This window comes from Aulonocara sp. 'chitande type north' Nkhata Bay, linkage group LG12 (assembly GCF_057382095.1).
Source record: "Aulonocara sp. 'chitande type north' Nkhata Bay isolate Kocher_YH1m ecotype deep benthic linkage group LG12, A_spYH_male_GT1.1, whole genome shotgun sequence".
Taxonomy (NCBI): Eukaryota; Metazoa; Chordata; class Actinopteri; order Cichliformes; family Cichlidae; genus Aulonocara; species Aulonocara sp. 'chitande type north' Nkhata Bay.
The window spans coordinates 27,322,969-27,343,794 of record NC_141355.1 but is presented as its reverse complement, the minus strand read 5'-3'; the positions used below and the strand labels follow the sequence as shown (position 1 = coordinate 27,343,794).

At 39.5% G+C, this 20,826-nt stretch overlaps 1 protein-coding gene across 1 annotated transcript in view; it reads left to right on the top strand.

Moving 5' to 3' along the window:
- Positions 1-17,075, top strand: part of fbxl17 (F-box and leucine-rich repeat protein 17) — a 222,769-nt gene extending 205,694 nt beyond the window's left edge. Inside the window, exon 11 of the mRNA XM_086314716.1 lies at positions 15,812-17,075. Coding sequence (XP_086170842.1) covers positions 15,812-15,949 — 138 coding nt within the window. The 3' untranslated portion in view covers positions 15,950-17,075. The remainder of the gene's footprint in view (positions 1-15,811) is intronic.
- Positions 17,076-20,826: the final 3,751 nt, after the last annotated feature.

Sequence of the window (20,826 nt, the reverse complement as noted above, 5' to 3'; positions counted from 1 at the left end):
AAAGAGCAGCTCCTCAGTAAGTCTACTGTTAAGTGTTAGATCTTCTGTGTGGGAAGGAATCATCTTTCTGCATTCCAAAAACACAAAGAAACATTATGTTTTAATCCACGCGATGATTGTAACTAGAACACTATCTTCAGAGGTCTTTTTTTAACTAAAATTATAGGAATATGACAAAAGCATTCTCCCGCCCTAGGCAGAGACACAAGCACACAATAATATGCTAAACTAACACAAATCCACATAACTACACTCATGCTTCATTAAGTACAAATTGCTAGTATCAGGTTGGTGCCTTTTTTGCCATCGAAACTGCCTTTATTTTTCATGGATTCAACAAGTTGGTGGAAAGTATCCTTAGAGATTTTGGTCTATATTGATATGACAGGATCACACAGTTGATGCAGATTTGTCAGTTGCCCTTCCATGATTGAAGTGTCCCTTTCAAAGAAACCAGTTTGAGATTATTTCAGCTTTGTGACATGTCACATTATCCTCCTGGAAGCAGCCAGAATCAGAGAATGGGTATGATATGGTCATAAAGGGATGGATATGATCTGCATCAATACTCTGGTAGGCTGTGGCGGTTAAACGATTCTCATCTGTGGCTAAGGAACCCAAAGTGTGCAAATCCATCACATCATTACACCATCACCACCTGCCAAACTTTTGATACGAGGCAGGATTAATCATTGTTTTAATATTGTTGTAAATTGCCAACCTACCATCCGAATGTTACAGCAGAAATCAGATCTGGCAACTGTTTTTCAATTGGTAAGCCCGTGTATACTCTAGCCTCAGTTTCCTGTCCTTAGCTGACAGGAGTGACAACCGTGTGGTCTTCTGCTGCTGTAGCCCAGCTGCGTCAAGTTTCCACACGTTGTGTGTTTAGAGATGCTCTTTAGCACACCTTGGTTGTAGCAAGTTGTTATTTGAGTTCCTGTTGTGTTTTTGTTCTGACCTCTGGCATCAATAAAATATTTTCGCCCAGAGAGCAGCCACTCGCTGGATAGTTTTTCTCTTTCAGACCATTCTCTGTAAACTTTGGAGATGGTTGTGTGGGAAAATCCCTGTAGATCAGCAGTTTCCAAAATTCTCAGGCCAACCCATCTGGCTCCAAAAGCCACGACTTATTCAAAGTCACTCAAGTCACCTTTCTTTCCTATTCTGGTGCTAGTTTTGAACTAGGTTGACCTGCTGGTATGTGATTGGCCAATTAAAGTGGAAGGTGAGTGCTAACTTTTTTCTTTTTTTTTGGACAACCACAAGGAAGTTTCCAATCACATGGGAAAAAGAAAGAACAAAGATTTTTACTGATCTGTACAGGGCCTAGTAATGTTCAGTGTGCTCTTATCTCAACACTGTATTCATATCTCTGTTAAGTTGCTTTTTTCTGTAATGGGCCCTCCTGGCCTGCGAGTTAAATTTTGTGTCTTCTTTCTTTCTGTATATCTCACTTTTGGGGATTTTTGATCTTATTCAGACTTGGTGGAATATTTTCTTTAGAAACATTTTCACAGCTTGCTCAAATGTACCCTTTTTTTTCTCATTTTCTTTCTTCCTCTGTCAACTCCCTAAACTTCTCATGTGCTTTGTCTCTTTCCTCCTCTCTTTTAACCCCATCTAGTCCCCCTTCTCCTTTTTCACTAGTTCTTCCCCTTCTTTCTTCCCCAGCTACGTTTCCACTACTTCATTAGAGTGAAAACAAATGGGCAGTCAAGGCTGTGAAACAGAGAGAGAAGCAAACTCATGCAGTCAGCATGAAGCTGGACTATGGAAAATAATGACACTGACTGCTACTGGCCTCTTCAGGGACAGCTGGTGAAGAAAGTTAGAGTTATCATAGTAATAATGAGAAGAGGGGGAGGAGAAGAGAAAGTAAAATGAGGGTTGGCCTTGTGGTTAAAAGGCTAAACAAAAAATTTCACAAATGACAGAAACCAAGAGAAAATAATAAGAAAATTAGATAATATGGAACAATCGAGCGTGTACTGGGTATTCCCTTTACAAATTGCCCCACCAAAAAGTGTTTTGTGTAAGCAGTTTTGAAGTGTGCTTCCATTACCTGAACTGAGGTGGAGCGGTGTTTGGGGAACACGTATGAACACTGCTGTACCCCTAGATAGAGCAACCAGACAGACCTTGTTAAAAGAACAGACATCCCAATCAATATGGTCGTTCCACCGGTGCATCCAGCTGCCAGGGACTATACACTGATAGGCACGGCACAGCAATTTGCAGACATAAACAAGGGCCTAATTGTTCAGGGCCTGGAGGTTTGGACTGAAGAAAACAAAGATGAAGTATGGTGAAGAGTTAGGAGGCATTTTAACTCTCGTTTAGGAAATGAGAGTTTGGGAGTTCAGTAAAACTTTCTTTGATGAGTGTTGTTATTGTGAACAGCGGGGATCCTTAGTTTAAAGGTTTCTAATGCGAAAGGGAATTAGGAGAAAGCCACTGCGTGCACACTATCAAGTGCAAGATAGGGAGCTTCTCTGGTTCCTATTTTGAAGGCTTTGGTCAGGCTTGAATGTTCAAAGTGGAGAAAGTAGTTTGAAAGAGTCATTTGCCATTTGTGATTTTCAGTGTAATCTTGGAGTCTCATCCCACGCAGAAGAGCTGTATTGATTGGCGGTCTTAACTGAAGCCGCCTCCTGATCATCCCTTCATCTTGTTTCTAAAGGGCAGGAGCAAGGGACAGTGAAGGAGAGAGGGTGAAATAAAGTGAGACACTGACAGAGTTCACCGAGTAGCTCAAGGGAATCTCAGAATTGCCCTTCAACAAATATCTAGCCAAAGCACACACGTAAACCTGACCTCACCTGGCCACACATACGCCCCCATGCACATCTTGGCCTTCTCACTATCTTGTCCTTACTTTATTTATTTGTTTTTTTTACCCCATTCCCATCTTTTTGTCTGTTTATTTCGTCTCCCTTTTCCTCCTCCTCTGCGTAAGGACAACCAAGGTTGTTTGAATTTTGGATGCTGCGGACATCTTTTGTTCATTCAATTAGTTCATTCAAGTAGCCCCCTTGTCTGTCTTCCCTCTTTGTCTCCTCGCCCTCCGCTTCCTCCATCATCCAGTGCTGTTTACTGACTACAGCTGAGGTCAACATAATCTCATGGAGTCATGGGCAGACAGTAGACAACAGTCGGTTTGCTCGGGGTACTCGGAGTTGCCAAATGTGATAGGTGTTTGGGCAGTAACTAACAGTACATTCTTTTTTCCTCATTGTCTCACAGAGGCGGCGACGGTAGGTTATCAAAGAACATTTTAGCCTGCAGGCACAGTGTCTGACTGTGTTAGTTATGGATTGGGTATTTAATGCTAATGACAATGTAACAAGCATCACTGAATGCACCGGCGTTTCAAATTTAATATACATCCAGCCAAGTTTGAGGAATGGGGTGGGGCTGTCGCCAAGGAAGGGGCTGCGTGTCCTGCCTGTCTGTGTGTGTTTGTATTAGCAGAAAAGTACTTGGGCATTGACAAAAGCATTTTTGTGAATGGGTAAATGAGGCTTGTAGTAAGAGTGGTCAAAAATTTTTTTAGCGGGACTGATTACATCTGTCAGATTTACAAGTGACTGTGAAAAAACATCCAATAAATATTTTTTATTGGAGCAGAGTTCTTGTGACAGCTTGCTTAACATTAGAGCTGAGAACAAAGATACAGATTTACACCATAAAAATGCTTTTACTGACAGAGAATCAAATAAAAGGCTGAAATCTGAATACAACATGTTTGTTTGTCCTTTTTGTTTAACAGAACTTGACTCCAGTTGTATTGCTTTTATTTCATTATTAGGAATTAGCCAGTAATTCAGGATAATAACCCAGCTATAGGTGTTGTGCACACTTCAGCCTTCAAATGAGATCACTGAGTGCTGGCCACTGCTTTTTGACTTTGACCAGTTTACAGACGTAATCTACTGCTTGTGGTCTTTAAAGAGTCGCTATGAATTTTGTATAATGGTTTTCTTCGAAAGGACAGGGTCAAGCTGTCCTTGTTATTTATTTATTTATTTATTCTGAATAACAAGGGAGTCATACAAAGCAAAATAATTAAACAAGGTAGCTCTGTTGTGATTATCTTTAAGGAATTGTGCGAGTGTTTGACCTCCAGTAAGCCGCTATGGAATTTGTGTTTCGTGTGTGTTTGCCAGTACCCAATTAGCTTGTTTACGATTTTAGAAACCAAAAAGAAATCTTAGTTTGTCCAATAGGTAAGCAGGAAGCTTTATTGTATTTCCAGTAATGAAAGCATTTTGTTTTCAGAGCACCATACTAGAAGTATTATTATTGTTTTGGGGAGAATTTTTTCCAGCAATGTTTTTATGCTCTATAATGCCATTTGAACTGTTTTTAATCTACAGCTCTCATGCAAAATTCTTGTGAACGTTTGCTCTCATGTGATGTGGTTTGTCACAATAACTTTCTTTATCCCAAAGAAATCATCATGTTTTTGGACAGTGACATATTTTTTGAATTTTGCATCTCTACACCACAACAGTGGATTTCAAATTCAATAATCAAGATGTGATTGAAGTGCAGAGTTTCGGCTTTATTTCAAGGGCTTTAAACAAGGCGTTTAACTTGGTAACTTTCTTAGAAATTACAGCCCCTTTTAAAAACGGTCCCCCATTTTCAGAAGCTCAAAACTAATTAAACAAGCTAGCGTGATTTTAAATAGAAGGATTGTTTGTAATACTTGTTTTTAATAAAGATGAAAATCCTTGCAGTGAATGGTTCCCTGAAGTGAACCCAGGGACAAATGTTGTTTTCTCCCTGATGATCTGCTAGGCCATTACTGTAGCCACCTTTAGTTTCTACTTATTTATGGGTCTCTGTGCCATTACTGTTGTCCTTAATACTTGAAAAGAATGATCTAATGGGTTGAGATCCGACTCCTTAAGAATACGAAGTGCTGTCTAGTCATTTTCCTGAGCAGAAGCTGAGCAGAGAGTATAAGCCTCTGCACATCAGGATACTCCTGACAGAAGTCACATCACTGAGTGTAACCAGCGTTTTTGCCCCTTGTTGTAAACTCTGTGCAGTTATATTTGTGAATGCATCTATGTTTTTTTTACTTGGCTTGGTGTTGTGATGGTTTTTGTTAAGCAAACAAAGGATTCTGCAATCAAACACTTTAGTTATCTTCTGTGGTCTTTCAGGCCTTTTGGTTTTGCTGAGCTCGCCAGCACATTCCTTCTTTTTAAGAATGTACCCCATTGTTGATTTGGCGGCTCCTAAAGTTTTTATTATACTCTGATAGGTTTATTTTAGTTTTTCAGCATAATGATGGTCTCTTTCACTTGCATCAACATCTTCTTGGGCCTCGTTTTTAAAAGTTCCAGTGAATAGCTACCAAATCCAAGTTCAACACTTGGAAGCAGCTCCAGATCTTTTTATCTCCTTAATTTGTCACGGAATACCAGAACAGCGAACAGGCATTATCAAACTGTTATCAGTCACTTGTCCAGGTACTTTTGTCCCCTTGAAAGAAGGCTTTCAAAAATGGCTGATTGTTAAACAGCAAATGCAAAATATTTGTTGAAGTCTTTGAATTAAAGCTGAAATTCTGCACTTTAGTCAGATATTAATTGTTTTAGAAATCCACTGTAATTTTGCCTCTGTACGCTGTGGTGAGGGAAGTATTCTTTTTATTGGCATAAATAAAACCATCTGTTAAGACACACTTATTAATATTGCATTACAGTTTTATAATTAACAGTATTACTTTGTGGACCTTTTGGCTACGCTGTAAAATCTAATTAATTCCTAGAACTTAAAAAAATTTGTGCAAACTCTTTGCCTCAAAAAAAAAAAAAACGAACTAAATCTTACTTTAGAGGACTATGTTAGGAAAACTTATTCATTGTGAGTGTATGGATTGCCTTCACCTTTAGAGCCACTACCCTATATTAACAAAACACCTTAGATTTTAATTAGCTTTATTATATTTGGCCTAATAGGTTTAACCATGATGGACAAATAAATTGCAAAAAGCCTTTTGAGCTACGGTATGCTTTCCTCCAGTCTGCAGCGATAAGATGGCCGGTGTGGAAAGAAGGATTGGCTTGAGCCTTTTACACATTCCTTTAGTTACCTTTGTCACGCGTGATGGAGTGTGGGGTTTAAGAATCTGGCCTCCAGAACCTCTTTCTCTGACCCTGTTCAGTTGAGCCCCCATTCTTCTTTGTGTGTGCGTGTGCGAGTGTTTGTACTGACACCCTGCTTTTGAGTTCTGCTGCTGTCTGATATTGTGCAGGGATGAGGAGGACCAGACCTTAGTTGTCGCAAACAGTGCCTGACCTGGTTTTTAAACGCACGTTCAGAGCCAAGCGCTGCAGATTTCTGCAAGGCTTGCTTGGCTTTTTGAGACAAAATCAAAATATTTAAACTCAGACCTTCTTTGGTCAGAAGTATGTTCCTTTAAGCTTCTGAGCCAATGCATCAGTAGATCATTTAGAAATATTGAATCCTTCAGAATAAGTTTATGGGGATCTCTTTGTTCTCTCTCTGCTCCTGCGTCTCCTAGTTTGTTGCTTTCTTGTTTTTCCCATACATTTCCCACTCCCTCTTTCCTCTCCTTATCAGAGATGGTGAACTATTGTTCAGTTGTCCAGTTACTCGTTTGGAAACTTTACAACGGGGGCTTTTCCTCTGAGCGGTTTAAAGAAGGCTATAAATCTGACCTGTTTAAATCCAGACTCATTTAAGCTGTGTTTTACTAAGACCTGATGCACTGCATTCTTCTGCTGCTTAAACAGGCTTTTTAAACATTTACCCCAAATGTATTTACTGGTCGACTGATACACTGTCTACATAGGAACAGACAGGGAACGGGGGCTATTTGTCTCTCTTTATGGGCCAGGAACTAGCAATGGCTGCCACATGGCCAAAGAAAATGGGAAGAGATGAGACAAAGAAAAGAACCCTGCAGACCTGTGCCGAATTTATTGAAAACAAAAAAGGAATAAAATAGTGGGGCCATTTTTGGGAAGAAACATTTTTGTAATATAAGAAGGACCGTGGAACATATCTTTTCTCTAAAATGCACATTCGTTTAAATTATTGTTGAATATCAACCGTCAGTGTTCTGTTTCTTTCTCAGGGTCACGTTGCTACGAACAAAACAGCGCTCTGTGGATTACGCCGTTTATTCCATTTCCCTCGCCTGATTGCTAGAACCACGAAGAGTGTGTTCTCGCCATGACGGTCTAATACGATATGCATCTTCATGTTTGTGTATCTGATTATCGATTTACAACCCCATTCTTCTTTTTCCATCTGAGAATGTGAACGGCTGCGGCATTAGTCATCTTTACGATGGATTTTACTGTGCTGCTTACCAAGAGAGGGCCCAGTGTTTGCGGTAAATGCATATTTTACGTGGTGATAGAGTGCATTTTGCATCAGCGGATTAGTCTTAAAAAAAGAGAGGGCTCGCAGGAAGAAAGCACATAAGAGCACTCCAAGAGAGAGCAAGAGGTCAGCTTGACAACTTACTGTCGCTTACATTCAGCCATCTCATGTAAAAGTAGACGAGCGGTTGTCAGTGTGCGCTTGCACATCCAACCCCACAACGTAATCTCATTTACTGCGCAGCATGTTCACATAAAAGGTGCTCTTTGTCGAACGACATATCAGACATACATCTTTTTGTTTTTCCCTCATCTCCCTCACCCTCTTGTAAACCCTGACAGCAGCGCATTTCCCATCAGGGTGAATTACACCGCACTTAGATCTAGAGGGCAGCATCTTTGAAGTTAAAATGGGGGAAAATATCATAAGTATAGGCTTTGCTCCAGATAGCTGTGGCTGCTCTCCCAGATGCTTCTCAAAGATTAGAATCATCAGTGAATAGCGATCTGCTCTATCATATGGCTCTCCTACAGATTTGGCAGCAGGTTCGACGGCGGGGTTGTACAGTACAGTGGATCAGGCCTGCATGGGCTAAAAAAAAGAAGAGAATCCCTCAAGGAGCCATATATCTAAAGCACCATTCCAGTCACTACAGGCCCCATCGTCTGATAGCATTTTTAAGTTTATGTTGCCAAGCAACAAAATATCATTAAGCGCTATATTACCCAGTCGGAGAGGAAGCAGCTGAATGGCTGGTTAGAAGAAGTCAGTGGCACAATTGTAACCAGAGGACTCCCCTCTGTACCTGCCAGTTACCTACAGCATATGGTCTGACCTTCATGTCAAACTTCAGCTTTGAGCTGCAAATACCAAGCAGGTGTGGTGATGTCATCACATCTCATTTCACATAACTCACAGCTGTGCAAAGGGCACGCAGCGTTGTTCAAGCTGAAAAGAGAAGGACTGTATCCGTGAACTCTGGGTATTTGCTGCGACAGTGTTTCTTTACAGATGGCTGTCGTTTGTAGGCAGAAAGATCTTACAGTAAGGCTCGCTGCCAGGCTACTGCAAGGGATGCTATGATGTATGAACGTCCAAGTCAGTGGATTTTTTTTGGTCCACAGCGTAGGCTCCACCCTGCAAAATAATAGAATAAATCTCAAAACCAGGACAAGGAATCGTTGCGTTATATCAACATAAAACGTATATAGTCTTTAATGTCCAAAAGAAAAAGAAACATCAGCCGTTCATCACAAAGTAAAATATTTGAATTGCAGTTATTTCATGCCCCATTGTATGTGACAGTGGGGGGGAAAAAGAAGAAGAACCCAGGTCAGGACAATAGCGAGTGTTTTCATGATTTCCATCAAAGCAATCTTGTTGAAGCTCAAACATTTAGCATTGCCACAACCAGCAATTAGGAAATGATTCAGCATTTTGATTGGGAGCCGTGTTGTGTGTGCCATGTTTGCTGAGCAAGTGGAGCTGCACTAAATTAGCATTAATGAATGTTATGGCCTCCCATCAGCGTGACAGGTCTATTCTTTAGATCTGTTTTAATTGTAATTAAGCCCTGATTAACGAGCTAGGGAATGTTTCATTCTCGTTTCAAGAATACAGCATAATATGTTATGAAGGCAATCAGGGGGTTGTCATTTTATCTGTTAATGAGGCTCAGCCATATGTCATAACAAACTTAACTTCTCTCTGTGTGTTTGGAGGCCTTGGTTAAGCTTTTCTTCTCTTGTTTTTTGTCCCTGCCATCTTTGCAGGCAAACTGCAGGTGTTTGTCTGCGAGTGGGAGGGTGTGTGTCGATCTTTTAAACCTTTGTTCCATCTCTCGACTTCTCTCTCATTTCACTGTGTCCACTTAATAAAGACAGTGAATGACCTTACATTAAAGCAAGATATATCAGTTAAAATTATAGTAAAGTCTATGCTTGTGTCTTTTGGCGCCAGCTGGAGAATTTGTTAAAAGGATCCCAGACATGACGCCTGAATAAAATTTAAAAACAGGAAAAGGAGACAGCTGTTAAACCATTATGTTTGTTTCTTCATTATTATACTTACTTTATACTTACTTGCCAGGCCTGCAGTGCTTATATATTGTGAGCATAAGCCAAGTGGCACCCTGGACGCCGCTGCTTTAAGTGGTTTGTACATGATCCCTACAAAAACATAATAATCATCATTACCACACTACAGTGATTAATATTATTTGTTTCAAGTCATATGCAGCAGCTGTGCGATGATTCTCACAGGCTGAAGAAGAGCAGGGATCTGTATGTTTGTTCTACATACAATAGACACAGAATCATCTCCAAGAGTGTTGACTTTGAGTTTGAGTCTGTCAAAATAGTGATAATAAATCCTGCTATATATAGTGCCATTGCAGATGCAGTAATGCAAGATGAAAATAGTTGGGGAATAAGTTTAATATTTACTAAAATCAATTTTAATGTATAATGTCTCTCCCTCTAGATTGGATGTACATTTCAGGATCTCTTCTGAGAAATAAAAGAGCTCAAGGTTGGATTGAAATAAATAATTCAGGCCAGGAATTTGAATCAATCTCAGGCCATTTAGGCAAACCCCATGTGTTATGTACTATTGTCACCACATTTTCTGTACACGACTAAAAGAATTCACTTTAACGATGCTATTGGATGTCTTAGCAAAAGGCAAATAATAGCGCTATCAGTAAGCTATTTGCTTTTCTATTTTTGGATCAGTTAAACTAAAAAAAGAGTGTGGGAGATGGGTTGGAGAAAATGAAAAAGAATTAATTAAGAAGAATTAAAAGTATTATTTATGGTTAATAAAGATTTTTATAAGTATTATAAAAGCCAACATTTTATTTTTAAATACTATGGTTGTCTTAATTACTGCAAGAAAGATGCAAAACCCCTACAGGTGAAACTTGTCCACTATATGTATCTGAAAGTTTTCCAGACTACAAAAGCAAAACTTTGGGGCGACGAGACAAAGCTGTCTGAACCTGAGCTTTCGATGTCTGCTACGGCTATATCGGTGCACCAATCAGAATACAGTCTGATATGCAGAGCTAGACACTGACAACCAAAAGAAGTAGTTTGCAGCTCATGATCACTGAATAAGATATAGACTGAGGTCAAACTTTCAAATGAAAATATTTATATTCAAACACTGAGCAAAATGATGAAAATTCCTAAAAGACAAAAGGTACAGCAATTCAGACATGCTCAGATGATCTGCCTAGTGTTCTCTCTCCCTATCTTCTCCACCTTTCCTGTGAGTTCTCTAACATTATGTTTAGAGCAGCAGATAGACGTTGCATGCCTTGCAGAAACAGTAAGGGAGAAGGGTAAGCTGCATGTGTGCATTTGGGTAAGTCTTTGCAGTGCGTGCATAATGGATACACTGTAGCAAGAGGATTCAGGCTCTGAGAGTGGGCGACAGAGTCACGCTTGATGTGGATTCTGAAAAGTCCATCAGCTTATTTGCAGCAGGCCAAAATGACCTTTAGCTCACCAGGATGCATTCCAGGTACTGTACTTCCGATGGCCAATCTGCCACTAAACGTGCTCAATTAGAGCTGATTTCTATACTGTGAGGCTCAAAGTAGTCCTTAGATAAAAATACTCAAGAATATTATAAAGCACATAACATTCATCTAAAGGAACTTTCATACTCACAGCAGCAGCTACTCTGACAGCACAGTCAGTCAAAAAAGATGGAAATAGTTTAGTCTCCCAAGGATTTCACAGGAGCAATGTTTTCACAGACCAAAACATGTCAGCAATTATCTATCCTTAAATTACACGTGATAGCCTAAACCAAAGGAGGGGGAGAAAGCTTCACAACACTTTTAACCAGGAGTGTGTGTGATTGCCTCACAAGCAGTGGGACCATGTTGGTGTAGTTCACTTGTTGCTCTGAGTTCATAGTTGGACACCTGTGCAGCCTCCGAGAGACACAGCTGTCTGCTTCTTCTGACCTCTGTGTGTTTGTGCCTCTGATCACGTTAAGAGGCGGTACAAGGGGAGACTTTGGAAGCGGGCCTTAGGCAGTTTGCACATTACTCATGCTTTCTTGGGTGCTTTTCTATTGGCTGAAAAAATATGACTAATTTTTCATTGCTTTCGTCAGTTTGGGTTGGCTGATCCCACATCTGCCTATAGCTAGAACCGGCCTAGTCTCCCAAAACCATAAGTACCTACTAGTTATAGGAGCTTGTGTGAGAACCTGACATGATTAAACAAGTTTCCATCCAAATGGCAAAGCGTTTTTTTTTTTTTTTTTTTATCAATCTTTCAAAAGCTGCAAAACAAAATTCACTATAATGTGTTTTTCCAGTCACTACTTTTGTGACTGTATGACAAAGTGGGCACATCCAACCATATGTTTTCGTTAGATGCTATTAAATCGCTGCAGATGAAGAGGACAGTCTTGGATCGTGTAATTTAAAGCATTTCAGGCCAACCAAAGCAAAGTCATGAAGGACCATATCCAGGTACAAAGAGGATGGGGAGTCCTGCAACAGATGGTATGACCCCTACCAAGCCCTAATCAAAACATTGTGTATTCAGTCTGGGATTATACAAAGAAGCAACTGTATACATCACAGAAACTTAAGTAGCTACAAGTGTGCAAGTGTAACTAGGAGAGAAGGGAAAGGGTGATTTCCACCCTGATTTTTTTGTGACACATTCAAAATGTGCATAAAAACAGGTGGCCTGAAACACATCCAAAAACATACCATAAAAGGCCTTGTGAGGGTAACTTATGGCCCAGCCAGCGATTCTCGTGTAGAAAAATACTGAGATATTCAGACATCTGCAGGAACTCTTTGATTGTTATCCCCTTTCATGGCTCGATGTATACTCCACGGCAACGCTTCACTTGTTCACTTTTATCTTTCACAGTACTTGAGGATATGTGATGATTTGCGTAGCAATTGGAATATAATATCTTATAATAATGTGAATTCTTTAAAGCAATATCCTGAAACACTGTTTTATTAAAGACTCAGCTTTACTAAAGTATCCCTGATCACAACGGTGAATGAGTTGCTGGAACTTTCTCATTTCCATTTCTCGTTTCTCGTTTGTTTGCCTGCTGATGATTCAAAGTGTTTTTCCAGAATTGGAGCTCAGAGAGTTATTTAAAATTACAACATCTTCTACTGTTTGTTATTGTCTTTCCCTTCAACACTGAGTGAAAAGAGAGAGCTGAGAGTAGGCATCTTGAGCATTTAACATGAGGTCTCCCCCTCCCACTAAGAAAAAAAGAGAGATGACATTAAGAATTCCTTTTTTGACCCTGTGCTTGTTGTGATTTTATTACATTAGTCTTGTAACACTGCTTTCCTAAAAGACTCTGGGTTTTGGCATCAAGCACCTTAACTTCAGCTCGCTTGTTTGTACTTTGGCAGTCAAAGGGAAGACTAACAGGATGTTGTTGCCTTTTAGTCTTATTGGATTTACTTGTTTTATGCAGAGTTTCCATCCACCTTCTGTGAACCAGGAGACATTGGTGGTCTCCCGGCTCATTCATTCTTTTCAGCAGATTTAGAGAAATAAATTAACTCTGTCTGTCTTGCATTTGTCTTTCCATTGTTTTGTCACTATAAATTGCTGATTTCCACTGCTTAAGAAGTTTGTATTCAATGAAGAACAATAATGAATTAGACAGATATAATGACACCCAGAAGAGATCATAACCCAAGCAAGAGTCAGGGAACTGTGACGATGCAAGACTCTTGTGATACTAAACACAGACACCAACGGGCGTTTGGCCGTTAAGCTCAGGGAAACTGTGAAACTTGTTTTGTCACTGGCAACATCAGATGACTGTGTCGTCAACATGTGTGTAAGTGTTTATACATGATTTCCCCTGGAAAGTGTCATGCTCACGGGTGGGTAGGGGGGGTTGGTTCTGGGTGGGTTGCGGTTAACCCCTCAAGGTCTCTAGGGTTACTGTGCCTCTGTTCTTTGTCATATTCTCAGGCTTTCTCACTCTTGGCTCTAAGTGGCCCGACAGTGTTTGACTGGCAGAGAAGTGCTAGAGTAGCTATTAGCTCCTTGTCTTTCTTGTCCTCTGAGAACATGAGGGCCTTATTAGCCTGGTGATCTCAGCTGTCCACTGGTGCTTCACCCATAACGACAGTCTAGCTGTATGTGCATATGAGCACGCACACGGCATGCTCCTACAGAATCAGCTATCGTTCATAGTAGTTCAGTACACAATTTGTACAGGGCACTAAGAGGCCAAGCAGGGTTTCTGCTAGTCTTAATTAGGTCATTAACCATATTTTTATTTAATCAATTTAATAGTTTATTGGACCTAAAACCATATTTCTGTTAAATGTATATCCTTGTAAGCTTTTATTTTAAAGAATAAACCAACAACCTCCTGGAAATCTATTCTGAAATGGGGTAAGTGATCGCACAAATCATGGCACCTCCAACCTGGACAATAGTCAAAATTTATCATTACTGTTTATCATTTTATAGCTTAAATGTATTTATATTATACATTTATTAAGTGCTTGTAAAAAATGAATTGCTACCAAAAAAGAGTTGTATTTAACCAGAAGTTCAAGTCAGCAATTGGCTGTGTCCTAATAACCTTTACGGGAATCTTAAAGGCTTTTTTCTCTGTCCAAAGAAAGTTGTCTATGTATTCATTTTACAACAGTTTTTTTTTTTGCTCTTTATCCTCCTGTCCATGGAGGAAATTCTATAATCCTCTCGCAAATCACTTGCTTTTAACTGAAAACAACCGGAACAAAGTCTGCTGCACTGAATCTGTAGAAGAAAACACTTGCTTATATCTCACTAGTATCAGGTTGGACCTTTATCAGAAATTTGGGGGAATATTGACATGAAGGCATCACACGGTTGCTGCAGATTTGATAGCTGCACATCCAAAATTGTATCCTGGGTACACTGTAGTCAGGAATGATGGACATTGTCAACAACCTACTCGGGTAGGCTTTTCAAACAGTGTTCAGTTGGTACTAAGAGGCCCAAATTGTACCCACACATTACGCCACCGCTGCCAGCGTGAACCACTGATACAAGGCAGAATAGATCCATGCTTTCATGTTGTTTATGCCAAATTCTGACTCTACCATCTGAATATCATAGCAGACTCATCAGACCAGGCAACATTTCTCTATTCTGTTGGTCAATTTTAGCGAGCCCATGTGAATAGCAGCCTCAGTTACTCATTCTTAGCTGACTGGAGTGGCACCCGGTGTAATCTTCTGCTGCTGTAGCTCATCTGCTTTAAGGTTCCCCGTGTTGTGTGTTCAGAGATACTCTTCTGCATACTTCAGTTGTAACAAATGCTTATTTAAATTACTGTTGGCCTCCTATCAGCTTGAAGCATTCTGACCTCTGGCATCATCACGGCATTTTCAACCAGAGAGCTGCCAGTCACAGGATATTTTCTTTTTTTTAGGCTAGAAAAGAAATACTGTCTGAGGAAATGTTTGTACGTCACTTCTTCAGTAACTTCAAAATGAATCCATTTGATGTGACTTGTTTTTCCTGAAGCCTGTAAGCATATATTTTTAGACAGGAGGACTATACTTTTTTTTTTTTATCCTCCATCACTGCCACTGAAAATACATTATTAAGTGATTGAATGGAAATATTGAAAGACATTAGTGCTGCAAACAAAAGCTAGTCTACATATCTACGACTTCTCCTGTTTTCTTTCATTAATAAAACTACGATCATATCATTAAGGTGGACTTAGATCCCAAGGGCTAGTGAATGCCTTTGGTAGCATTTTGAAAAGGAGAAGGAAAAAAATGACACAGTGCACATTTACATTTTGTTTATCCAAGGTTTTATAATATTGCATACTGAGTGAGACTAAAGAAGCATTTCTCTAAGGTCTTTCTGTTCCAGCCATCATAGCAGACTAAACTTCAGTAATACTACAACTAAGGATGATGTCAAGAACTGTAGCATCCATCCTACTACTGTGCAAAGCACGGGTGGGGGAACTTCAGGGCTCAAGGGCCTGTGTCCTGCAGGTTTTAGACATGTCCAGCTGATTTAAATGGCTACATAATCCCTCAACATGTCTTTAAGTTCCCCAGAGGCCTGGTAATGAACTAATCATTTGATTCAAGTGTGCTGACCCAGAGTTATATCTAAAATCTACAGGACACTGGCCCTCGAGGCCTGGAGTTCCCCACCCTTGGTGTAAAACAACTATAAACCCACCACCATCTGAATAGACAGAATTCCAATACTAAAATTTTTGCGTTGGACTTTAACTCTTTATTATTTCGGTGATGTGCTCAAACATAAGCTGGCTCCTTAAACCGGAACTTTAAAAATGTAAGATTGATAGAAGCAACAGTAGTGTGTTAGAAGGTCTAAAGCTAAGACAAAACACGATCATATGTTAACAGCGCATGTCTTTGTGTTCGTATTTGCAGGTCAACGAGGAGACAGTGGAGAGGCTGGTGGTCCAGTACCCTCACATTGTGTTCAGCACAGTGATGCAGGACTGCAAGAGAACCCTGGAGAGAGCTTATCAAATGGGCTGGAGTCCCAACACATCAAACACTTCGTAGCTACTGCTGGATCACACAGACACGCTCAACAAACACACGCACACATAAGCACATAAAACACATTTGCTATACAAAGGCCCTTTTTTGTATACGCACACAAAATGCGAAGCTCAGTCATGTTTGCTTCTCATTGACTGTTCAAACATGCATGTGAACATGTAGCTACACACTCACAGACACAAAGTCTGAGTCCATTAGTTTTATTTGAAGCAAATCTCTTCAGTATGAGATTTTACAATTCAGTCAGGCGATGTAGTGATATCTGCTCTAGGCAAAGGTAAGGAGTATCACTCCTCATACCGTTTCACTTCTCTGTATCGTGGTGGGGTGATTAGAGGTAAAGTTGCAAGGCTAAAGCTTTGGTCTTGAATAAAAAGATTCAGACAATAAACATTCAGAAACCACTGGACCAGAATTATTTTAGTGAAATAACTTCAAAACAGAAAAATTAATTCACCAACCAGAACTGGTGATCTACACTGCACCTCTGTCGCCCCAGGAGGCATCATCTTACTGCCTCAGAGCAGACAACAACTGAACGGCCAGGACCTCAGACCTCACTTAAGGTTATTTGAAATTAGTTACGTTTATTTTGTCCACTTGAAACTTTTTTTTTTCGTTCTTGGATGTTCAGTACAGTATTAAAAGCGCCTGCAGACTTGTACAAGTACACTTGGTGAGATTTTTGGCAAGGACAGAGCTCTTTGCAGTGATTCAGTATGCACATTGTTATCATACAAAAGGACGATTCACTCCAGAAGAAGTCAGAACTGTGGAAAATTTATGGCAAGAAGAAAGCATTGAAATGTGCATGTTTGCAGTGAGATCGTGACCTTACTGTCTCAGCAGGATATGGAGCATTTTGAAATGTGAAGATGAAATTGGCATCCGTTTTACCTGGAATCAAGTGTGCTCTATTTCCGTGCACGAAACGGAGCGTTATGTTGAGAAATTTAACAGTGCTTGAAATAGTAGTTGCCTTTACCCAAAAATGATGGGCCATATTATAAGAATATTAACCACAGTCATCATGATAATTAAGCGAAAGTGTTAAGCCTTAAGTGGTTTGCAAATGCCATCCAATTGTAGAAATTATATTAGATTTTATTGGAAAAAAAAAAGACAAGTCAACACATTAAATGTTGTAACTGAGAAATGCTCATTTTGAATTGGGTATCAGTAGGGGGAGGGAAAAGTTGAGATTTGGGAAACAGAATGTAGCCCACACTTTTGGCTCATTAGTGCATAGTTTAATAGCCAAAATCCTCCGATTGTATAAGGATGCATTAGTGCACATGGTATGGTGGTTACACCCCTCTGAAGTCACTTTAAATGCTGAATATATGCAAGTTTTTCCAGCAACATGTGCCATCCCAACAAGGACTTTTCAGTGAATGGTTTGCTTATTTCAGCAAAACAATGACAAACCATTTTCTGCATATATTGCAACAGCATGGCTTCGTAGTCAGAGCGTGTCTGCTGACTGATCTGTCTGCAAGCCAGGTCTGCCAATTTGGCATGAAATTCAAAGTCGTAATATATTTTTCAATATACAGCATAATTTCTCAATTTCAACATTTGATACAATGTCTTAGTTCTATTTTAAATGTTTCACTTAGCATCTCAACTTTTTTTTGAAGTGTATGTGATTTCATATATACATATATATATATACATATATATATAAATAAATACTGTGTGGGGTTTACTTATTGGAATATTGGTTTTGAGCATATACTTGTAACATTTGCTATGTAGCAACGAGCAGTTTCTCTTTCTTAGTTGTGTAGGATGCAAAGAAAAGAAAAAACTGGCTTGGGCCTAACACCAGAGTGAGAAGAAGTTGCAAGGTGAGAATCATCGTTTTCATCCATTCTTTAGAAATTCAGCAATGTACATTTAAAAATGCAAATATTTTTCTATGGTGTGAAGCAGCTCGGGGCTCAGCCTCCAAGTCACTCTGATATGAACAATAGCTTACTGAGGTTAGAATTTAGAGTATTACTGTAAACTTTCAACAGCACATAGCGAATTCAGACAATTTAAAAACATGTTCATTTTATTCGTGTCAGGATTTGTAGACTTTAACCGACGGAGGGTTTCTCCCTCGATCTGCTTTTGTTCTATTTCTGTTCTTTTGTAATCCCCATATGCACTTCCTTCTCTGCTAGATGTTGACACACTTGATTCCTGATTTGTTAAGGCAACCGTAAATGACTGGATTTACATAAAGATGAATAAAACACTACTACTTCAAGCTTTTTTTCCCCCCCTCATTTCTTTCTGTATGTCTGGAATTGAGTCAGGTCAGGAGAGGAATATTCAGAACGCCAGTGGAACACTTTTCCGCTCATTTTACAACATCTGTTGAGCACTTAAACATTTTTTCCATCAGGATTTCCAGACCCTTTATTAAATGAGTTGCATATCAACAAAAAGGGCATACTATTTATAATGCTAGAATGGTGAAATTTAACACAAACTGCATTCTGAGGTAAAATGCAAATAGGGATACCAGCATGTTTTTCTTTGGAACCTAAGGCCTTGGAATGTATGAGTATGACATACCAAAGCCTCTGTATTTTTAGAAATAAAGATGTTTTCAACCCTAAACTGTGCTTCGATCATCTCTTTTCTACTGAGCACCCGAACAAATAATAAACCTGCATTTCCACTGGGATAGACTTTCAAGTTCGGCACTTTGGACAGAATTTTTACATCTGAGACAAAGTGAGGATGCATCAGCTTGCTGCCCAGCAGGACAGCAAAGGACTCAAAGAGCTAAGAAGATGTCACTCAATATGTCCCCCTCTTATAAAGGCCTGTTTTACTGTTCAGTGTGTTTCGTGTTCAGTGATTAAACACCGGAGATGGCATCAAAAAGGATACAAAGGCTGGTTCTTCCCAGATGGATTATTTGTGTTGTCAACACAATTTGTATCAACTTGAGGCTCTGTTCACTTGATTATCAGCTAAATGACTTTTCATAATCTGAATAAACACATAGGGAGCTGTTTTATCAGGTTTTGTTTACCTTTTGTTTTTGTTATGTTGAGAAGACTGTACTGTGCAAAAGTCTTTTGATTTTTTTGTTTTTTTTGTTTGAAGTGGCCTTGAGCCTTTCTGAAGATTTTTCAAGATTGTTGTTGGCTGCTTTTTCAGTCCAGTCTTTTAGAGCATGGTTACTTTATTTGCTTAGTCACTTAACACTGACCTATCAATCATTCAAGCATAGAATAAGTCAAGGGATCAGCCAATTCTGTCTGCAGAAAACTTAAAGAACCGACTGTTTTTTGCATTTTGGTGTACTTTGTTACTTTCTTTAGTGGAATTTGCAAAATATGGCAACAGTTCTGCACCAACAAGGTGATTCCCAACTAGCTATTATCCAAACTTATGCCATATCTTGACATGATGTATAGTGCGTTGCAGGTGGTGGACAAAAGAAGTGGGATGTTTAACAAGCTATCTCCAATGTATGAACAGTATCTGAAAGTGCCTGAAGAAATGCGGGGGTGGGGAATCCAACAAAGATCTAACACAGGACGTGAGAGTTGCATTCAGTTGAGGCATCTACTGTTCACCAAAGTCTCATCATAAATGATCTCAATGGAAGTATGGGCTGTCAAGAAGTCAGTCTTAACGAAGAGAACCTAGGAGAAAAGGCTGAGGAAATCGCACAGGAAAAGGACTGAAAGTCAGTGGCAAAAGCATCTGAGAGACAGATGCTTTCCAGTGATCCCGAACACAGTGCCAGTGCAGTAAAAGCATACCTGGACAGAAAAATACACAATGAAACACTATCAGTCATAGATTGGCCTCCTTAGAGTCTTGACCTCAACATTTTTAAAGCAGTGTGGGATCATCTTGACAGCCAACATCCAAAGAACTTTGAATGTCCTACGAGAAATCTGGAGAACTATTCCTAAACACTACTTTAAAAAATTACTTAAACGTTTGCCCAGGAGAGGTGAGACTGTGTTGAAGAATGGTGGAAAATGTTTAAGCACATTAGAAATGTACAAACTCTGTGTTTTGCCTTTTTACTGCATTTCCATTGTTTCAATGAATTGCTCCGTCTATTTACCATTTTCCTAGCAACATTTACAAAATGAGGAGCAGCTCAAGACTTTTGCACAGTAGTGTACATAAAGAATACATACAACACATTTCTTATTGTATAGTTGAAAATATAATTTTGAAATATTGAGAATTAAGGGTCTAACAATTAGTACTAACTTCATAAATTGTTAATTTTTGTTTTAAACTGCTCATCGGTTCTATCAACTTTTCAAAAGGCCAGTTACTGAATACTATTTGTCAGAAGGAATAACAGTTGTGATATCAGATCTTTACATTATATTAGTTGAGACTATATTTGAGCAGAACACAGGTAAAGAGAAATAAACCAAATACTGCCAGTTCTGGCTAAAACCTTAATGAAAAAGCTCCAGTGTTGCATCCCTACTTCAATAACTAGTCCAGACAAGCAGAGACATTAATAGTTTTGCTTGGGCTTCTCATCTGTTGCAAGCCTCCTGTTTTTAGAAGGACAAGTTGTTTAAAAAATAAATTCTGTTACAAATGAGCTGATCTCCTTGCACTCCACTCCCATTTCTCTCATGGGTAAATTGCTGAATTTTACTGCTGCCAATTAGAGTCTTTGCAAATGTGAATGTATGCCATTGATTCTCTTGCTGATTGAGGTGGATTCCATCAGCGGCTAGCTCTCCTTGGACTTTTGCAATATTCATCAAGGTGGAAGGACGCATTCAGCTGGAACTTAGATGAGAGACTGCCCTCCTGGAAAGGAAAAGGGGGTGCAGGGCATGACAGAATAGCTATATGGAGCCATAATTAAACTTGGTAAATATTCA